The 20,710-nt window shown below is 43.3% G+C and overlaps 1 protein-coding gene across 5 annotated transcripts in view; it reads right to left on the minus strand.

Annotated features, from left to right (window-relative positions):
• LOC106577570 (regulator of G-protein signaling 12) overlaps window positions 1-20,710 on the minus strand; it is a 63,945-nt gene that overhangs the window by 42,379 nt on the left and 856 nt on the right. For 3 of the 5 annotated variants that reach the window (XM_014155718.3, XM_014155720.3, XM_045701335.1), the window contains exons 2-3: window positions 17,855-19,818; window positions 15,493-15,609 (exon numbers count right to left, since the gene is read on the minus strand). In XM_014155718.3, the coding sequence (XP_014011193.1) occupies window positions 15,493-15,609; window positions 17,855-19,726 (1,989 nt within the window). In that variant the 5' untranslated portion in view covers window positions 19,727-19,818. The other 2 variants (XM_014155721.3, XM_014155722.3) reach the window with 2 other exon arrangements.

The raw sequence follows: 20,710 nt of genomic DNA on the forward strand, positions 1-20,710 counted from the left end.
ATTGTGTGTCCAGATATGCTGTGGGTGAAATTATTACCAGTTGGTAGTCTGTAGGCCATTTTTATAGCTATTTTTTGGATTGTCTGTAGCCAATTCATCTGCTGTGGTAAGGCTGTTATCCAGGCTGGTAGGGCATATTCAAAGAGAGATTGGATATAGCTGATATAAACTTTCAACATTTTCTGCGGTGGGGCTCCATATTTTCTTCCGCACAGGGTTTTTAAGTGGCTGAGTCTTTTTCATCCCTCTCTCTCTATGTTCGCTATATGTGTTGTCCATTGCATGTTCTTCTGAAAAGTGATGCCATGGAATTTCGCCTATTTTTCAACTTGTATTATTTCGAAATAGAGCTTGAGGTCTAAGAGGACACATTGGGTCTTTTGTGGGTTCAACTTTACGCGTCACATGTTAAACCATGTCTCTATCTCTTGAATAGACTGCTGGAGCTGGAGCTGGACCAGTAGCAGAGGTCGTCGGCAAACTGGGTTCAACTTTACGCGTCACATGTTAAACCATGTCTCTATCTCTTGAATAGACCTCTGCTACTGGAGCTGGACCAGTAGCAGAGGTCGTCGGCAAACTGTGAGACTTGACCTATGGTGGGTGGGGGGTTAATAGATGTCTGACATGTATAACAGGAAGAGTAGTGGGCTTAAGACTGCCCCCTGTGGGACAATTGCTTCATGGGTAAATGGTGGGGATATTGCTGTGGAGACCTTTAATTGTGTGGTTGTGGAAGAAGCTGGTGATTATGTTTCTGATGGAGGGTCATAGTTTAAGACTGGAGTCTGCAAGTTGATATCACAGCCCATTATGCCACATAATGTCTTCTGAAAGTCTTAGAATGTTATCTGTGGTTGATCTCGTTTTTCTGAAGCCAGCCTGATGGACTCCAAGAAGGCCCATTTCCTCAATGTGGCTGCTCAGTCTTTGGGTGAGTAATCTCTCAAACAGCTTTCCAACATGGCTGCGGAAGCTGCTTTGTCTGTAGCTTGTGACGTTGTATGGGTCTTTACCAGGTTTGTGACTCATTATAACAACTGCAGATTTCCAAGGAAGGGGGAAGTGGCCGTGGGTGAGAAATAAGGGGAAGAGGTTGGAAAGGAGGTGCAGGTATTCATCGGGTGCTTGTTTGATGAGTGTGCTGTCAACGTTGTCTTCCCCAGGTGCTTTGTTTTTCATTTTTTTCAGATGGATCTTAGTTTCTTCAATAGTGAGGTATCAGGTGAGAGGATGGTCTACTGGTGTCGGGAGAGAGGTTTGTTTTTCCATTCTTGGTCAAAGAGAGGGTCATTGGGGTAAGAGTGGACATTTTGTAGGTGGTTTCTGAATAGTATTGCTTTGTTAACTTCTATGAGTTGGTCTTGGGACTTCAACACAGGAATGATATTGTTGGTTTTGTTACCGTTAATGCTTTAGATTTTTTACCAGAAGGTCTGGTTGTTGGTGTCTGCATCTAGCTGGTGGTAAAAGGCAGTCCACTGTTTCTGTTTATGAAGGGTGAGTTGATGTCTAATATGAATCTGTAGCCAGTTAACTTCTGTTTTCAAGTTTGGTGCTCTCGTTCTGATAAAATCACTCCGGACCTTTCTCTTCTGCTTGATAAGGCTGAGGATGTGTGGTGGGAGTTGTTGTCGTGGTGGTAAGTGAAATAGTCTCTTCCGGGCCTGGATGAGGACACTCCCGAACCTCTCAGCCAGCTGGTCCAGCTCCTTGGTGTTCTGTGTTGCTGCTGCAATGTTTGTTATGCATTTTCTGTATTTTTCCCAGTTTGCTTTCTTGTAGTTTTATCTTTGTTTTGCAGGTGCTTGTTGAAGTTGGAGGGAAAAGGAGGCAAGGACAGGAATGGGGTCACTTCCCACGTCATGACTGACGGAGAAGCTGAGGAGTTTAGCAACCAGGTCCGGGGAGCAGAGGACAAGGTCAAGGATGTCTGCAGTGGAGGTGGAGGAGGAGTGGATGTGTGCGGGCTCATCAATGTTGAGCATGCTCAGGTTTGTGTTGTCGAGGATGTCCCTTAGTACTCTTCCCGAGTGGTTTGTTGTGTTACAGTTATATTTGGTATGGCCGTTGTTGGCTGTGAGAGCAGTGACCAGTTTTTGAGAGGGTGTTCTTGAGGTTGGACAGTGGCTATCAGGAGAGCTGTGTGTGCATTTAAAACTACTTTTGCTGCAGTGTACACATTGTTGTTAAGTTCTTCTTTTGTGAGGTTAAAAACAGCTTCAGAGTACTCAATGCCTTCCTTTAAAACATCTTCGGGATCAGTGTCCCTTCCACGGGACGGTTGAGCTAACGTAGGCTAATGTGATTAGCATGAGGTTGTAAATAACAAGAACATTTCCCAGGACATAGACATATCTGATATTGGCAGAAAGCTTAAATTCTTGTTAATCTAACTGCACTGTCCAATTTACAGTAGCTATTACAATGAAAGAAAAACATGCTATTGTTTGAGAGTGCAGAATTTTGAACATGAAAAGTTATTAATAAACAAATTAGGCAAATTTGGGCAGTCTTGATTCAACATTTTGAACAGAAATTCAATGGTTCATTGGATCAGTCTAAAACTTTGCACATACACTGAAGCCATCTAGTGGCCAAAATCTAAAATTGCACCTGGGCTGGAACAATACATTATGGCCTTTCTCTTGCATTTCAAAGATGATGGTACAAAAGAAATACAAAATAATGGGGTTTTTTTTCTTTGTATTATCTTTAACCAGATCTATTGTGTTATATTCTACTACATTCCTTTCAAATTTCCATAAACTTCAAAGTGTTTCCTTTCAAATGGTACCAATAATATGCATATCCTTGCTTCGGGGCCTGAGCTACAGGCAGTTAGATTTGGGTATGTCATTTTAGGTGAAAATTGAAAAAAAGGGGTAATCCTTAAAAGCAGTGCCACACCCCCTCTGCATCCCGCTGGTTGATAATTTCTTAAAATTTTAAAGCCAGGAATGAGGAAACTTGTATTAGTACTTCAAAACATTTTGTTGATGAGGCGATGCTGGTTTGCTTTTCTGAAAGAAGTTGTATCAGCTCCTGTTTGTTTCTCCTTATGCTTCTGATGTTAGCATGTAAAACATTTGTTGGAGTAGCCATCTGGTTTGAAATGCAGTTAGGATATAAAAAGGGGTTTAAAAGTTAAGAGTTAAGACTGTCTCTGTGTTTTTTTTATGCTCTCCATGACTCTCTTAACCATTTCTTCATCTCTGAATATTTTTTACAGGTCCTCCTGCAGGTGAGTGGTGTTATTAAGAAGCTGGGAGCCAGAGAGGCTTGGTGTCGTGGGATGGCTGGTAGTGGCGCTGCTGGTGGGGTTGATGGTGTTAGCGGTAGCAGTAGTGGGCTTGGTCGTGGTGAGGGCTAGATAGGTATACATCTTTCCCACCAGGCAGTTAGCTAGATGTTGTTGACAAATGATATCATGGTTTTGGTATGATGGTGATGACATCATTAAGCTGTGAGCTGGATGTATAATAACAACCCAAACACTTGGTAAGTGTGGGAGTACACCGTACTGTATTTCTGCCCTCGGTTGGTCAGATGTTACTTTCCTTCTATGGTCACGAGGCGGTCGAACAGCGAAGTCAGCAACCATTTTCACATCTGGTTGTTTGGTCACTGAGTTTCCATCTTCTGAGTTCAGCAGCTATATTAATCCGGAGTCGTTGGCCATGTTAACGTAACAGTCCAAGTCAGCTAGCCATTTTTGGGGTCCGTGGGCAGAAAGGCTGCATATTTAATGCAATGAAACCTCTGCAGGAGGAGAAAAAAAGCACACCACTGTGGAGAGATTTAGAAAATGTCAGGCCGCTTGCTTTTTACATCCCATAATACTGTGCCCGAGGACACATCTCGTTCCACCCACACTCCGACGCTGGTGCCCTGTGATGTCAGCGAGATAAAAGCGTGTCGTGCTCTTCCTTCGACTGCTAATCCCCCCAAGAACACACTATTTCTGCACCACCTTTCAAGTCACAACATCAGCATCATACACTGAAGAAAAATCAAACATGTAACAATTTCTAAGATTTTACTGAGCTACAATTCATATAGGAAAATCAGTCAATTGAAAAAAATACATTTTTAGACCCTAATCTATGGATTTTACATGACTGAGATTACAGAATACAGTATCTCTGTGCAATCAAATTTCCATGGATAAAATGCAATGGTGTTCATTGTCCATAGCTTATGCCTGCCCCTACCATAACCCTACCGCCACCATGGGGCACTCTGTTCACAAAGTTGACATCAGCAAACCGCTCGCCCACACAACGCCATCTGCCCGGTACAGGTGAAATAGGGATTCATCTGTGAAGATGAATCAGCGTGCCAGCGGCCATCGAAGGTGAGCATTTGCCCACTGAAAAAGTTGGTTACGACGCCAAACTGCAGTCAGGTCAAGACCCTGGTGAGGACGACGAGCACGCAGATGAGCTTCCCTGAGATGGTTTCTGACAGTTGGTGTAGAAATTATTGGGTTGTACAAACCGTTTCATCAGCTGTCCATGTGGCTGGTCTCCAACTATCCCGCAGATGAAGAAGTCGGATGTGGAGGTCCTGGGCTGGCGTGGTTACACATGGTCTCCGGTTGTGAGGCCGGTTGGACGTACTGCCAAATTTTCTAAAATGACGTTGAAGGCGGCTTATGGTAGAGCAATTAACATTTAATTATCTGGCAACAGCTCTGGTGGACATTCCTACAGTCAGCATGCCAGTTGCACTCTCCCTCAAAACTTGAGACATCTGTGGCATTGTGTTGTGTGACAAAACTACACATTTTATTGGCCTTTTATTGTCCCCCGCACAAGATGCACCTGTGTAATGATCATGCTGTTTAATCAGCTTCTTGATATGTCACACCTGTCAGGTGGATGGATTATCTTGGCAAATGAGAAATGCTCACAAACAGGGATGTAAACAAATTTGTACAAGAAAATTTAGAGAAATAAGCTTTTTGTGCGTATGGAACATTTCTGGGATCTTTTATTTCAGCACATGAAACTTGGGACCAACACTTTAAATTTTGTGTTTATATTTTTGTTCAGTATGCCAAACACAATCCAGTTGTATACTATACATACTAGGCATTTTCTATATATGGCTCGTATCCGATATATTTAGATTCGAATAGAACATCTAGCCCAACAACACAGCCTACATGTTCATAATAGTTGCTTTAAGAGAAAAATAGACCAAAGAGAACATATATACGAAAAACACATGTGCCACCACTGCCAGTAGTAACGTTAACAAAGGTTCCTTTAAGACAAAACGGACAGACTGTCTAAGAGCAGGGGGTGAATCACAGTAAAATATTATAGGAAACTGAGAGGGGCAGGGCAAAACCACATACAACCACATCAAGTTCAAACTCAACTCAAGTGGCTATAGGCAACCCTAAAAATTGTAATGTTCTCCATGTAGGTTGGGTCTGATTTCGGGTTGACAACGTCTCCAACTCTAATTCCTTCACACCAAAACTCTGCTTCACTCCTCCACTAATTCATTTGAAATGGGTCACTAGCCAAGGGACCCCAAACACAGCACCGCTCAGTCAATAGTTCATAATGAACACTTCATGAGAATCAACGATGAGAAAAATCGCTCATCACTTCACAAAACCCTTTTAGTATGATGCCTGATTTAAATTCAGTTTGTGTCCCCGGTCCCAGGATTCAGGAAGTGGGACAGTATCTGTATACAACGACACAGTGTGTCACATAGCCACACATGTGAGCTCCGTTGGAGGCTGGAGCTGATCAAAACATTCCTCTGAAGGAGCACACAAGCTAACCACTGTGAGCCACCTAAACACTCAAATATGAGAGAAAGAGCCCAAAGAAGGCATGAAAGCTGTCAGGGAGACACTGGAAGACACCACAGCACAGCACAGGCAGCATTCCTGTTCAATAAGCATGAGCTACTGTATGAAAGCAAAAGGATGAGAGAGGGATAGATAGAGAAGAGAGAGCGAACAAGATATACACATGCTCAATGAGGTAGAAGACTTACAGAGTTGAGAGTTAAAGTTTTCTCCATGTATGGGGCTGTGTGCAGCGTGTGTGTTTGGCTTGTCTTCAGCGCTGCTGCAGCTCCACACGCCCGGTGTGTGTAAACAAGTCCATCCGCAGGCACGCTCTGCGGTGTGTGTGTGTGTGTGTGTGTTTGCAGCCAGGGAGAGCTCAACTCAGGGGCAGTGCAGGAACGCCCAAGATCCTGACAGCTACTGAGAGTTCAAACGATCTCTCTCTCTGCTGCTGCGGCTTGCTTCCTCTTTCCCTCCTTCCCTCTCTCTACCCTCCCTCCCTTTACCTCTCTATTTCTCTGTGACTCCCTCTCCCTCCTCTGTCTTCATTCCTTCTCACCGTTCCTGCTACGCCCACAAAGTAGATATCAGAACTACGCTATCCAGCCTATGATATGAGGGGGAAACACAAAACCTTAGACTAACATATGGGAGCACCTTCAACTCTTTGCACACACATGTCATAGGTACACAAAATAGCATATAGTCACAAGCATTCCTTCACACCATTTGCAATGCATTCGTACACAGACCACAGAAACGCACAGACACTGCAAACAGAAACGCTCCATGTCATCTCAGAAATTTGTGAACTGTGTTGTGCTTGCCTTCCATTGTCTACTTAGCGTGCAAAGTGTCTGATTTGAGTCAGAAATTAAAGCCTGAAATGAGGAAGGAATCAGCTCGGGTGCAAGGTGGGGTGGGGTGCCGGCAGGTCTTTGACAAGTGTGCGGAAAAACAAATAGAAGAGATACAAAGCGCCACATTCTTTAACATGCCCAAACAAAAAGGGGGTTTGGCAAAGCTCCAGTGTGCAGCGAGCCGCTCCTATCGCTCTAACCGCACACACACAAAATACAGTGCCTTCAGAAAGTATTCACACCCCTTGACTTTTTCCACATTTTGTTGTGTTACAGCCTTAATTTAAAATTGATTAAATGTAGATGTTTGTGTCACTGGCCTACACACAATACACCCCATAATGTCAAAGTGGAATTATGTTTGTAGAAATCTTTACAAATTAATTTAAAATGAAAAGCTGAAATGTCTTGAGTCAATAAGTATTCAACTCGTTTGTTGTGGCAAGTGTAAATACATTTAGGAGTAATTTGATTAACAAGTAACATAATAAGTTGCATGGACTCACTCTTTGTGCAATAATGGTGTTTAACATGATTTTTGAATGACTACCTCATCTCTGTACCCCATACAATTATGTGTAAGGTCCCTCAGTCATGAATTTCAAACACAGATTCAACCACAAAGACCAGAGGTTTTCAATGCCTCACAAAGAAGAACACCTACTGGTAGATGGGTAAAAATAAAATAAAAAGCAGACATTGAATATCCCTTTGAGCATGGTGAAGTTATTAATTACACTTTGGATGGTGTATCAATACACCCAGTCACTACAAAGATACAGGTGTCCTTCTTACTCAATTGCCAGAGAGGAAGGAAACTGCTCAGGGTATCACCTTGAGGCCAATGGTGACTTTAAAACAGTAACAGTTTTTTTTTACTGAGGATGGATCAACAACATTGTAGTTACTCCAAGATACTAACCTAAATGACACAGCAAAAAGAAGTAAGCCTGTACAGAATAAAAAAATATTCCAAAACATGCATCCTGTTTGCAATAAGTCACTCAAGTAAAACTGCAAAAAATGTAGGAAAGAAATTAACTTTATGTCCTGAATATGTTTGGGGCAAACCCAACACAACTCTTCATATTTTCAAGCATGGTGGTGGCTGCATCATGTCATGGGTATACTTGTCATCGGCAAAGGACTAGGGAGTTAAGCACAGGAAAAATCCTAGAGGAAGACCTGGGTCAGTCTGCTTTCTAACAGTCACTGGGAGACAAATTCACCTTTCAGCAGGACAATAACCTAAAACACAAGCCCAAACATATACTGGAGTTGCTTACCAAGACAACATTGAATGTTACTGAGCGGCCTAGTTACAGTTTTGACTTAAATTGGCTTAAAAGAGCCTCCCGAGTGATGCAGCGGTCTAATGCACTGCATCGCAGTGCTTGAGGCGTCACTAGAGACCCGGATTCGATCCCACACTGCATAACAACCGGCGGTGACCGGGAGTCCCATAGGGCGGCGCACAATTGATCGTCCAGGTTAGGGGAGGGTTTGGCCGGGGGGGGGGGGGGGGGGGGGGGGCTTTACTTGGCTCATCGTTCTCTAGCAACTCCTTGTGGCGGGCCAGGTGCCTGCAGATTGACTTCAGTCCTCAGTTGAACGGTGTTTCCTCCGACACATTTGTGCTTCTCGGTTAACCTGTTGGGGGTAGGGGGCAGTATTTACACGGCCGGATAAAAAAACGTACCCGATTTAATCTGGTTATTACTACTGCCCAGAAACTAGAATATGCATATAATTATTGGCTTTGGATAGAAAACACCCTAAAGTTTCTAAAACTGTTTGAATGGTGTCTGTGAGTATAACAGAACTCCTATGGCAGGCAAAAACCTGAGAAGATTCTGTATAGGAAGTGCCCTCTCTGACCATTCCTTGAGCTTCTTGACTCTGTTTATTGAAGACTGAGGATCTTTGCTGTAACGTGACACTTCCTACGGCTCCCATAGGCTCTCAGAAGGCGGGAAAAAGCTGAATGATGTAATTCCAGCCACTGGCTGAAACACATTAGCGCTTTTGGCAAGTGCTCTATCAGAGGACAATGGGCTGAGGCGCGTGCACGAGTCGACCCCATGTTTTTATTTTCTTTCGTCTTTGAACCTAAACACAGATTCCCGGTCGGAATATTATCGCTTTTTTACGAGAAAAATTGCATAAAAATTGATTTTAAACAACAGTTGACATGCTTCGAAGTACGGTAATGGAATATTTAGAAATGTTTTGTCACGAAATGCGTCGTGCGCGTCACCCTTCTTTACCATTCGGATAGTGTCTTGAACGCACGAACAAAACAGAGGATATTTGAACATAACTATGGATTATTTTGAACCAAACCAACATTTGTTATTGAAGTAGAAGTCCTGGGAGTGCATTCTGACGAAGAATAGCAAAGGTAATAACATTTTTCTTATAGTAAATCTGATTTTGGTGAGTGCTAAACTTGGTGGGTGTCTAAATAGCTAGCCCTGTGATGCCGGGCTATCTACTGAGAATATTGCAAAATGTGCTTTCACCGAAAAGCTATTTTAAAATCGGACATAGCGAGTGCATAGAGGAGTTCTGTATCTATAATTCTTAAAAGAATTGTTATGTTTTTTGTGAACGTTTATCGTGAGTAATTTAGTAAATTCACCGGAAGTTTGCGGGGGGTATGCTAGTTCTGAACGTCACATGCTAATGTAAAAAGCTGTTTTTTGATATAAATATGAACTTGATTGAACAAAACATGCATGTATTGTATAACATAATGTCCTAGGGTTGTCATCTGATGAAGATCATCAAAGGTTAGTGCTGCATTTAGCTGTGGTTTGGGTTTATGTGACATTATATGCTAGCTTGAAAAATGGGTGTCTGATTATTTCTGGCTGGGTACTCTGCTGACATAATCTAATGTTTTGCTTTCGTTGTAAAGCCTTTTTGAAATCGGACAGTGTGGTTAGATTAACGAGAGTCTTGTCTTTAAAATGGTGTAAAATAGTCATATGTTTGAGAAATTGAAGTAATAGCATTTCTAAGGTATTTGAATAACGCGCCACGGGATTCAACTGGCTGTTGAGTAGGTGGGATGATTTCGTCCCGCCGACCCTAGAGAGGTTAAGCAGGCAGGTGTTAAACTTCTTATGGATAGTGGCAGTATTGATTAGCATGGATGACTGACGTGCCCAGAGTAAACTGCCTGCTACTCACGCCCAGAAGCTAAGATATGCATATTATTAGTAGATTTGGATAGAAAACACTCTGATGTTTCTAAAACTGTTTGAATGATGTCTGTGAGTATAACAGAACTCATATGGCAGGCAAAAACCTGAGAAAAAATCCAAACAAGAAGTGGTTTGTAGTTTTTCAAGTGATTGCCTATCCAAACTACAGTGTCTGTGGGGTCATTTTGCACTTCCTAAGGCTTCCACTAGATGTCAACAGTCTTTAGAACCTTGTTTGAGGCTTCTACTGTGAAGTGGGGGAGAATATTTTGTACATACATCAGAAATTATTTTTCCTGCAGTCTGAACAGCCAAAAAGCACATGGAATAGGATATTTCAAGCCACATTTCAAACCACTGTTGTAGGTGGTTTGAAGTCAGATACAACTCTGATTCCTGTGTCTGAACGGTCAAATCTAATTTATTTGCCCTCAAGTGGTTTTTAGACCGTTATTCGACATATCTTGTTCTTGCTAGCTACTCTGTTGACAGTTTGACAAGAGCATGTGGTAGCAAACTAGCTTGTTACTGTTTACAAACAAATTAGTGAATTTGCTAGAAAGCTAAACAGCTACCTAGCTAGCTAGTTGACTGCTGTGGCTAGCCAAAAAGGACTCGTTTTGAAAGTTGGATCCTCTTATCCTTTGAGGCTTTAAAAGGGGTTCTTACCCTATGATTTTGAACATTCAAAACAACTGGGAAATGTCCATGGCAGGCATTGTTGTCACCTTTGCTTGTTACATTACTAATACCTTAGCTCGCTACATTAGCACAAGAATCACCACCAACCTTTGCTAGGTATAGCTCCACCTTATCTCAGCTCACTGGTCACCATAGCAATACCCACTGGTAGCACGCGCTCCAGCAGGTATATTTCACTGGTCATCCCTAAAGCCAACACTTCCTTTGGCCCGCCTTTCCTTCCAGTTCTCTGCTGTCAATGACTGGAACGAATTGCAAAAATCACTGAAGTTGGAGACTTACGTCTCCCTCACTAACTTTAAGTGTCAGTTGTCAGAGCAGCTCACCGATCGCTGCAGCTGTACACAGCCCATCTGTAAATAGCCCATCCAACCAACTACCTACCTCATCCCCATATTTGTTTTTGTTTTTCTGCTCTTCTGCACACCAGTATTTCTACTTGCACATCCTCATCTGCACATATATCACTCCAGTGTAAATTGCTAAATTGTAATTACTTCTCCACTATGGCCTATTTATTGCCTTACCCCCTTACTTCATTTGCACACACTGTATACAGATTTTTCTGTTGTGTTATTGACTGTAAGTTTGTTGACTGTAAGTTGAGTGTAAGTTTGTTTATTGACTGTAAGTTTGTTTATGTGTAACTCTGTGTTGTTGTTTTTGTCGCACTGCTTTGCTTTATCTTGGCCAGGTTGCAGTTGTAAATGAGAACTTGTTCTAAACTGGCCTACCTGGTTAAATAAAGGTTAAATAAAATAATAAATCAGCCTACACCACTGCACACACACCCGTCGTTACTATGACAACTAGTGTAGCCATGTCAGCAAATGACAGCTGTCTGAACACGCACAAATCCGATTTTGTCACTTGTAACTTGCTGTTTGGACAGTCAGTAGTCCAAAATGTATTTCAAAACCTAAACTGAATTGAGCATTAAGGCTTGCAGCGTGAACAAGGCTTTAGAGACTTACCCAGAAAGACTTACAGCTGTTATCACTGCCTAAGGTGATTCTAGCATGTATTGACTCAGGGGTGTGAATACCTATGTAAATTAGATATTTCTGGATTTCTGTCATTTTGAATTCAGGCTGTAACACAACAAAATATAGAATACGTGAAGGGTTATGAATACTTCTGAAGGCTCTGTACATCAACCACTGATCATCACAGTCCTCTGCTGAGACCAAACGGCAACCAGGAAAAACACCAGATTAGGCTAGCCGACAGGACAATCTGGGGTAGCTACGTGTCAGAGGCTCTGTGATGTGCGGAAAATATAACAGCGTTTACCGATTCCTGACTCCTATTGCCACTGCTCTGACGCACACTACTGACCACAGAAAAAGAAACAAGGCCCCGGCTTCCTGAGCATCAAACAGCGAGAGGTTATCCACAGGCAGGGGTCTCGCCACAACGCGGCTGGAAGGGTCTACCAGGGTCCCACGGTGTCCACTCATGTCCAGATGTGTGCAGTGACCAATGGGGGCTTATCACATTTTGGATTCGCACAGCGTGAGAAAAGGGCTCCACAACATCCTAAGGAGCTCAGGAAGGAACTTTAGGAGTCAGGAGGGTAGTCGTAGGAAAAGCTCCCCTCAAAAAACACCTTCCAATCCCTGTGTAATGGGATATTCCAATATGATGCAAACTACTTAATAAACATGTGTGTTCACCTTTGCTTCTGGAGAGGCTGAGATACGATGACACTTGCTATTTATATGGTAAGGAACAACTAACAACATAGGAAATCTTACAGTTTGGGTGTAAAACTCCTTTGATGTAGCTTGTACTTCACGCCCCAGTTTGTCATTCCAGATTTTTTCTTTATGGAATGCCTGCCAAAGGGAGGCTCTCACTTTCCTCATCATAAAAGAGTAGATTACTTATCTATTGCTGTCATTTTTCCTCTTCTCTAGCATTGAATACAGTAGCTGATCATGTTACCAGGCAGGATAATAGACATGGAGGTTCCATTACAGGGTGTGGTATTAGGGGGCTTATGACACTGAATCAATGGTTCATGGAATCCGACACAGTGAAAATACAGAGAAAAATAACTGCCTAACCTCTGCAAATAGATGACCTATTATCTCAGCATAGATGATAATCATATTCCTTATGGTTGAGATCTGCTAGCGTAAAGCCTTTAGGAGTGACTCGTTGATCTTTGACTGATAATCCTGTGAAGCTGCTATAGGCTGGTTAAACCAGACTGAATGAAACAATGGTGTCTGCAGCATTCAGTCTAGTTTAGCCAGGCTGGTGACGCTGAGCCCTCGAGGTAATGAGCTCTTGACATGGAAACCAGTGGTGGGTGATAGCCATAGATGAGGATCTAATCGCCTTTGGCCGCCATTAGAACAAAACCTCAAACAAAGTAATTAACCTGAAACTGACTTGCCTAGTTAAATAAAGGTTAAATAAAATCTATCTTTTTTTTAATGTATATCATCAGCATGAGTAAATTTCACTCATTGCACTCATTTCGTCATGGTTCCAGGGTGGCTGAAATAGTGACTACACAAGGAAAATCCCCGAGGACCAGCAACTCTTAAGTTTGAACTCCACAGTTTCATAACATGGAAATGTACATCTTGAGGAAAACGCTATACTGTAAAGGCGAGGCTCCCTTGGCCAAACTGTGTTCAAATTCACTTAGCCCCACTTAGGTAAGTGGGCAGCAGGCCGCTGACCAAAATGCAATTTAGCTCATTGAATACACACAAGTCTTAGTGTTCCAGGAAACACTTTAGGGAATCGTACTACTCTTACTTACTGTTCCCCATTTGAACTGGGGATTCCCATTCAGTCTGTGGCCACCCAAATAGAGCCTTTTTTGCTTCACAAGTAGCTAGGCCAAAGCTATTTCTGATGTATGTACAAAATAAAATTACAGTTTGCGTCATATAGAGGATCAAATAGCAGGATTAGCTACTACCCTGAAAGCCCAGTTAAAAAAGGGATGTCAAAATGAGCCAGGCCTAGTTATTATTTAATTCAATACATGCTTACGTTAGAAAACCCAGTCCTATATGTCAAATGAAATGCTCTTAATGACAAAGTATTCCTAGTATTGCAATATTTTATTTATATCTATAAATGTCATTTGTGTGAAGCCAAAGGCAAATGTCCTCGTCGTGCAGACAATACCATGTTGTATCCATTTTATTCTATTGTATTAGAGCTATAAGTAGCAGACTTTTAATGTAGGCCTATAGCAGACCCTTTTCTATAGGTTCCTATTATAGGTGTATAATTAAGCAATAAGGCACGAGGGGGTGTGGTATGCTGCCAATATACCACGGCCAAGTACAGTTCGTATGCACGACGCAATGCAGAGTGCCTGGGTACAGCCCTTAGCTGTGGTACATTGGCCATATACCACAAACCCCAGAAGTCCCTTATTGCTATTATAAACTTGTTACCAATGTCATTAGTGCAGTAAAAATAAATGTTTTGTCATACCCGTGGTATACAGTCTGATATACCACGGCTGTCAGCCAATTAGCATTTAGGGCTCGAACCACCCAGTTTATAATTATGTGTATCATACAGTTGTTTATATGCCTGCATGTACAGTTAGCATGTGAGGGTGGGCTCTGTAGACAGAGATCATAGCTAATGCTAACATATGAAAGCCTGTGTGTTCTCTTTATTGATGTCACGGACAGTTTCAACACTTAAAGCACCATGTCTTTCTCCCTAGCCATCACAGTAGCTGTTGACCCTGAAGAGGCTGCAAGGCCCGAGTGTACTTGGCTCCTCACAACCGGAAGAATTCCAGATGGCCTACACCAATGACATCATCGCTGTAGCATAAGCAAATGGTGAACTGGAGCAAATCTTTATATAGTTCCCAGTTCAGGGTTCACACACTGACTGAACAATACCATTATCTTCTCTTCACTCCTCTGCAGCGCCAGTGACTCAGAAATCCCTCATCTTAATGCTGTGTAGTAAAGAATGTGCAGCCGCGTTGAGATAAGAAAGCAAATCATGCGTTGTGCTGACAGACAGCTTTGAAGTTGAGTCGTTCGACGACAAATGCAAAAGTGAGCAAAACTAAATGTCAAAACCTATTAGGTCAGACATAAGAAATGTGTTTTACATTGTGTGAGGCTGTTCGGTACAGGTTTATCTTCCAGAGAGGCTTGTTGAAAACCCTATGGAATTTAAACAGAGAATAAGAGGCCGCAAGTTTCTGACACTACTGTTTAGTGTGGGGGTGAGTGACAGGGTGTGTGTTTATACAGTGTGTGTGTATGCAGTGTGTATGTGTGTATGCAGTGTGTGTGCGCGTGTATGCAGTAGGGTATGTGTGAAAGCAGGAGCCAGTAGAATCCCAAAGCAGCGCTAATAGGGGAGAAATGTGGGCAAGTCGTTCAGTCATTCAGCAGCGCTGCTCATTAGCAAGGCCAAACCAACAGGGCCCATGCCTCGGGCCCACACAAAGGCCACTTTGTGAGCCACCCTCAACGCAAGTGTGGCACCAAACACAAGAAGGAAACAGAAATGAAAGGTTAAGAAAGAGCTGAAACTGGAGCAGAACGGAAGGGGGAGGGACGTTCGGCTGAATGTCCAAATTAGACCATCTCCTCTGCATAGAGGTGAACGGCATGATGGAAAAATACCGTTCCCATAAAAGATGGGTACACAGTGTAACAGGGCCATTGTTAAACGCTGTAATATAAAGGCATTGGTACGATAAGCCGGAACAGAGTTGTATTGAATTAAGTCGATTGAATTGCACCAGATACTTGACGTTACTCTCATTCAAATAATTATAATTCCAAAAACTCCAATGGGTTAATACCATGCAACCCCCTGAATAGGATGGAGCTAGGTTTAAATGTATATGACTGCAGTTATAAATATTGTACAGGAACTGTATTGGGTCTACCTCCAGGTCATCCAGTGATCGTGCCAGGCTGAGCTTCTTGGGGTGTCCAAATGAGCGACGGCCCGAGAAGCGACGGCCAGAGGAGCGTCCCGCACCGATGCCCCAGAACTTGGAGCCCTGTCAAGGGGAGAAGAGAAATCATAAGAATTAATGACTGTCTGCCAAAACATCACACTATTACATGGACACAATTGATCTTATCGTGGTTTTTGTCATACTTAGTTATGGGTTATGAGCCTACATAACACCATCATAAACATGACAAAAACATGACATAACACCTTATTAGGTAAGCATTAGGGATTAGTAAATTTATCAATGATCAGTTTAACATGATCATTCTTCTGTCTGGAATACACTTCCGTACAAAATAGACAAGGCTTAAACAAGCTTGCAGTGTTGGGGGAAAATTGGAGAGGGTGATAAGGAACTATCTCACTGGGCAATTTAACTGAGATGATGTAAACCAACCAAGATGACAAATGTTCTTCCTGCCTTGACGTTAAGGCCATATGCTGTGTCCTTATCTAACATGGGTTAATAACATTTAAAAAACTCCCTTCTGCCAGACAACATAACTCATCATGGCAAATGTGATTGGCTCACAGATTGAAGACTTACAGTGAGCCCCATGTGAAACATGGTCAAGCCCATTAGTCTCAGTTTGGCACAATGCTGACGATTTCACAGACACCAGTTGGGCTGAGGAAGTGAAGAAATTGATTTTCAATTTATCTCAAAAGCCTCCATCAAACTCAACTCCTCCCCTATTCATCTGCACCTTAATCTCACAGTTTAACTGCTATATGCTAAACGAGCATGAGAAACGCATTTCGCCAGCAGCCCTGCTATTATAATGATGGGTGAAAGCCCAGTCTGTTTGAGCTGGAATAAAGAACTGCCGGTAATTACCATGGTATCGCATGGGCTCTACCCTGTCATTTTCTTTCGCTTCCTGTGCAAAATTGTCTTCTTTTTCAGAACAGAGACAGACACGCGATTCATCCCGGAGTATGCACACAGGACAATAACTTTCACTTGGATAAACAGCGAGAGACAAACACAATGATAAACAGCGCACATATTTTCCACTATCATTAGACTCTGGGAATCTGCTCTCTGCACTGGAAAGAAGAAGAGCAGAAACAAAAACACATTAGATGGTGGAGGAGGATTCTCTCCATTTCTTACCAGGTTCTGCTTAAATATACCACTCTGTCAAAGCAAAGTTTCTGTTTTGACAAATGCCTGCATTTCCATGGAACACATCCATCTTTATCTACACTCATACCCTCCAATAGTGCAGCCACAGGAGAAACATATTATAAAAGGTCAGCTTTCAGTATTGGCTATTACATTTTTGGGGGGGGTTCCAAAATATCACAAGTTTGGAATGCACATTTCCTTGTGTCAACAAAAAACATAAATAAGTAGCAAAGTACTTCTTCCATGGGGAAAAATCACTCCCAACCCAGCTAGATAGTGAAACAGGGACATCTTGTGGATAATGAGGAAAACAACAAAAAAAGCCACCTGTTGACTTATACCACAATGTTGTCCAGGATTTATCCTGGATGTGGATTTATGACAATGACATCATTGTGGTATAAGTCAACAGGTGGCATTTTTTTGCTCAATTCATAGCCAAATGAGCGGTGAAATGGTGTATTATATTAGGTGTGAGAGTGAATGGACTGTCCACCCTATCAGTGCTTGGCAACTCGACTCCTGCAAACCATTTATTACTTCCTGTGGAATAAAGTTGAACAAAAAGCTAATAGAAACACAAAACCAGATGTATGTTCATACTACACACACATCGCAACTGCTGCTACCAGACTATTATCATGATTGCTGAATACTGCACAATTTTTTTTAAAACACTTGCCCCCCAATCCGTCGTTACCCAAAATATTGGACTATAAATTGTGACTTCCTATATTATACTTACACTAAAATGTTTATTCTACTGAACCATTTACTTTATGTTCATATTCTTATCTACTGTTGTTGCATTGTCGAGAAGGAACCTGCAAGAAATCATTTTGTTGGATGGTGTATACCATGCGTATCCATACAGACAACTAATACAACTTGAAACTTCCTGTAGAATAAAGTTGAACAAAAAGCAAAAAGAAACACAAAACTGGATGTTAAACAGAAGGGACATGCAAAGGTATTTTTGTTCAGCCTTTGCACAATCTCTTTTATTAACTTTGGGATAGGGAAAACACAAACTCTGGCCTATACATTAAGTAAACACACACACACACACGCACGCACACACATAGACACACCACAGAATCATCAACACAACAACAAATCGCTATCAACACAACAACATTCTCTCTTCTAATCTCACCTTGGTATTAGCATCTCTCCTGGGCTTTCCATTTAACAGCTCTCCAGATTCTGCTCTCCAGAGTTGTTTGGTCCACTCCTCCCTCTGGGGCAGAAGCATCATGGCCTCTGCTGCCTGGTACCTGTCTGGTGGGATCTGGCTGGTGGGGGGTGGCAGTGCGTTGGTGCAACCCACCGTGGCTGGTCCTGACCAGCTGTTAGTGGCCGGTGTTGCCTGGGGTTCAGGCTCTCCACTATGGCCCCTAGGCCACCTCTGCTTGACGCTCATAGAAAACCGGCGTTGACTGCTTCTGAAGGGGCCTCCTCCTTCTGTTAGGTTCTGGATCTTACCCACAGGGTAAGGTGGTGGCGGGGGCTTGAACTGAAACTCCAACTTGGGAGGAGGGCCTCCGGATGGGCCGGTTAACGACGCTGGGCCCGGTAGAGATTCGGAAAGGGAATGTGTGCTTCCCGGATTAGGATGGCCGTTTAAGTTTAGGCGGCCATTTTGGTGAGCTACTATTTGGGTGTGGTTTGCTTCGGCCTGGGGGTAATCCTCCCATGGACAGCTGGGGAGGTTGCCCCCGGGTTTGGTTCCGTGGGCAACTGGGAAATCCCTGTCCGGTCTCTCCTCAGGGGGGGAAGCGTTTCCGATCCCGCTGTCTCTGTTGCTGCTGGCACTGCCGTTCTTGCAGGCTCTGCTGCTGTTCTGTCGAGTGTGGAGGTGGTGGGCCGACTCTCTGTCCAGCCTGGTTCTAAGCCTCTCCACCGCCTCCCCCATGTTACAGTATAAGACAGACACAAACTGGAGGACGGAGGGGGGAGTGAGGGGGAACTCCTGGCAGCCCTGGGTGTCTGGGGTGCAGTCAAAGCCGAAGCGCCCGGCGATGCCCAGGTGGTCACTGTGGTGGCACAGCTCGGGGTCGATGAAAAAGACATGGCAGGAGGACCTCAGGGGACCGTTCTTCCCCACATGGCCACCAGAGACGTGTGCAGTGGTGACCAGGCAAAAGAAGCGCCTGTCCTCAGAACACACAACTCCCACGACAAGGTTCTCAGAAGGGAAGGCTGCCAGGACGGCTCCAGCGTCGTCACAGAGGCGGACGCAGTCGAACATGATCTTTATCATCACCAGCGTGTGGGTCTCCTGCTCAATGCCCATACGTCTAATACACCTGCGGATCAGCTGTAGGCAGTCATCCTCTGAGCTGGGGCTGGACAAGGCCAAGATCAGTTCAGTAGAGCCCAGGTAGCCCACCACCATGGCTGTGTTCAGCATACTCCAGTCTGGATTCACATTGTTCTCCTGGTCATTGAAAACAGAGTCAATGTCTGCCACTTTGGCGGTTTCTTCCTCAGACAGGAAGCCAGGTTGGATTTTGGAGTTCCACGGTTGGGTCCAGTGGGACATGTCCGGTTCTGACAAAGGCCTTGGCTTAAATGGAGTGACTGAGTTACATGACGAGTTGCCAGAGTGGTCCAAAACTGTTTGAAAAACTCCCCCCTTTTGAAAAAGCCCCTTTCCCTCTGTTCTAGAAAGCCCTAACTCCTCTTTGCTGGAGGAAGGGTCCACCGTGGGCCCCGTCCCGACAAGCACCACCAACCGCAAGGGTCCTTTACAGGTGCCAATCAACTGCACCACAGCCTCGTGGGAAGCCTTTACCACATTGATTCCGTTTACACTTACTATACAATCCCCCTGCTTTAGTTCCAGCAGGTCTGCAGGGCTCCCCTCCAATATACCACTCAAGACGCACGGGCCTTGTCCTGATAAGGTGAACCCGTATCCTACACGTCCTCGAACAACCTCGACCCCTCTGACTTCCTGAGGGGCGGTCAAATTCAGACGCCTTCGTGCCCTGTCGTTCTGTCCCGGCATCCTGAATGTGGCCATTTTTCAAATGGAGAGCGTGGGAACTTAATGTCACACTGGAATGTTATCTTTTAGTGCCAACACTGAAGTGTTTTAGTCATCCTGCATAAACACTAAAAGTAGACAAGAGAGAGACAGAGAGAGAGAGACAGAGAGAGGGCAAAGATAAGTGAGATACAGTGTATCAAATATTGATTAAGCATAGGCCTCCAGAATCAACATTTTTAACAAACAGCAACTGTAACACTTATCCTGTGATAATATTATGTTACAACGTATTTGTTACACAATGTTACAAAAGAATAATGATTGCATCAAATGCTTCCCCCTTCAATTAAAAAATGTGTTATTCCACTTCAACAGGCTAATGCTGCACACAATAACAATCTCCATATTTTGGGACAAAAATATATTGAGTTATTATAGTTTAACCAGACAAGTGTGGGCTGTGAGCGTGAAAATAAACCGTCTACTAGAGCAAACAGCGCCAGCTGGCCCCCTTCTCAAGAACAGTTCAATCAAAGCAAGAGCTTTCAAACCAGACAAACCTGTTCGAGCGCCTTGAATTGGTTTCGTTGGACATCACATCCTTTTTTTATTCTATCTCCCTTGGTTATTACATTTTTTTACCAAACTGCACAGCAGTTAGGCCTTGTCTGTCAAAATACAGCAAACCCCAAAATATGTTCTAAAACATTTGCTAGAGTTTTAAATGTAAAGTAGCCCGGCCTATCCCGATGAAGTTTAGGCGCAGATACAATGTTGCCAGTGCCACTGAAATTAACGTTACCGTTTCCAAACTTTATGAAGTCAGTTCAAATATTGCACCATCACAAACGTTCAAAAAGTGTTAGAAATCTACACGTGTGTAGTTTACGAAAAATAATAATTTATGTTTTCAAAAAATCCCTCGCATTCCGTATTCCATATGACGGTGACAAAAACCACCCGAACTACATTCATGTTGGGGACAAAGCTTCTTTCATAGTAACCATGACACCCTAA

This window comes from Salmo salar, chromosome 18 (assembly GCF_965601325.2).
Source record: "Salmo salar chromosome 18, fSalSal1, whole genome shotgun sequence".
NCBI classification, from domain to species: Eukaryota; Metazoa; Chordata; class Actinopteri; order Salmoniformes; family Salmonidae; genus Salmo; species Salmo salar.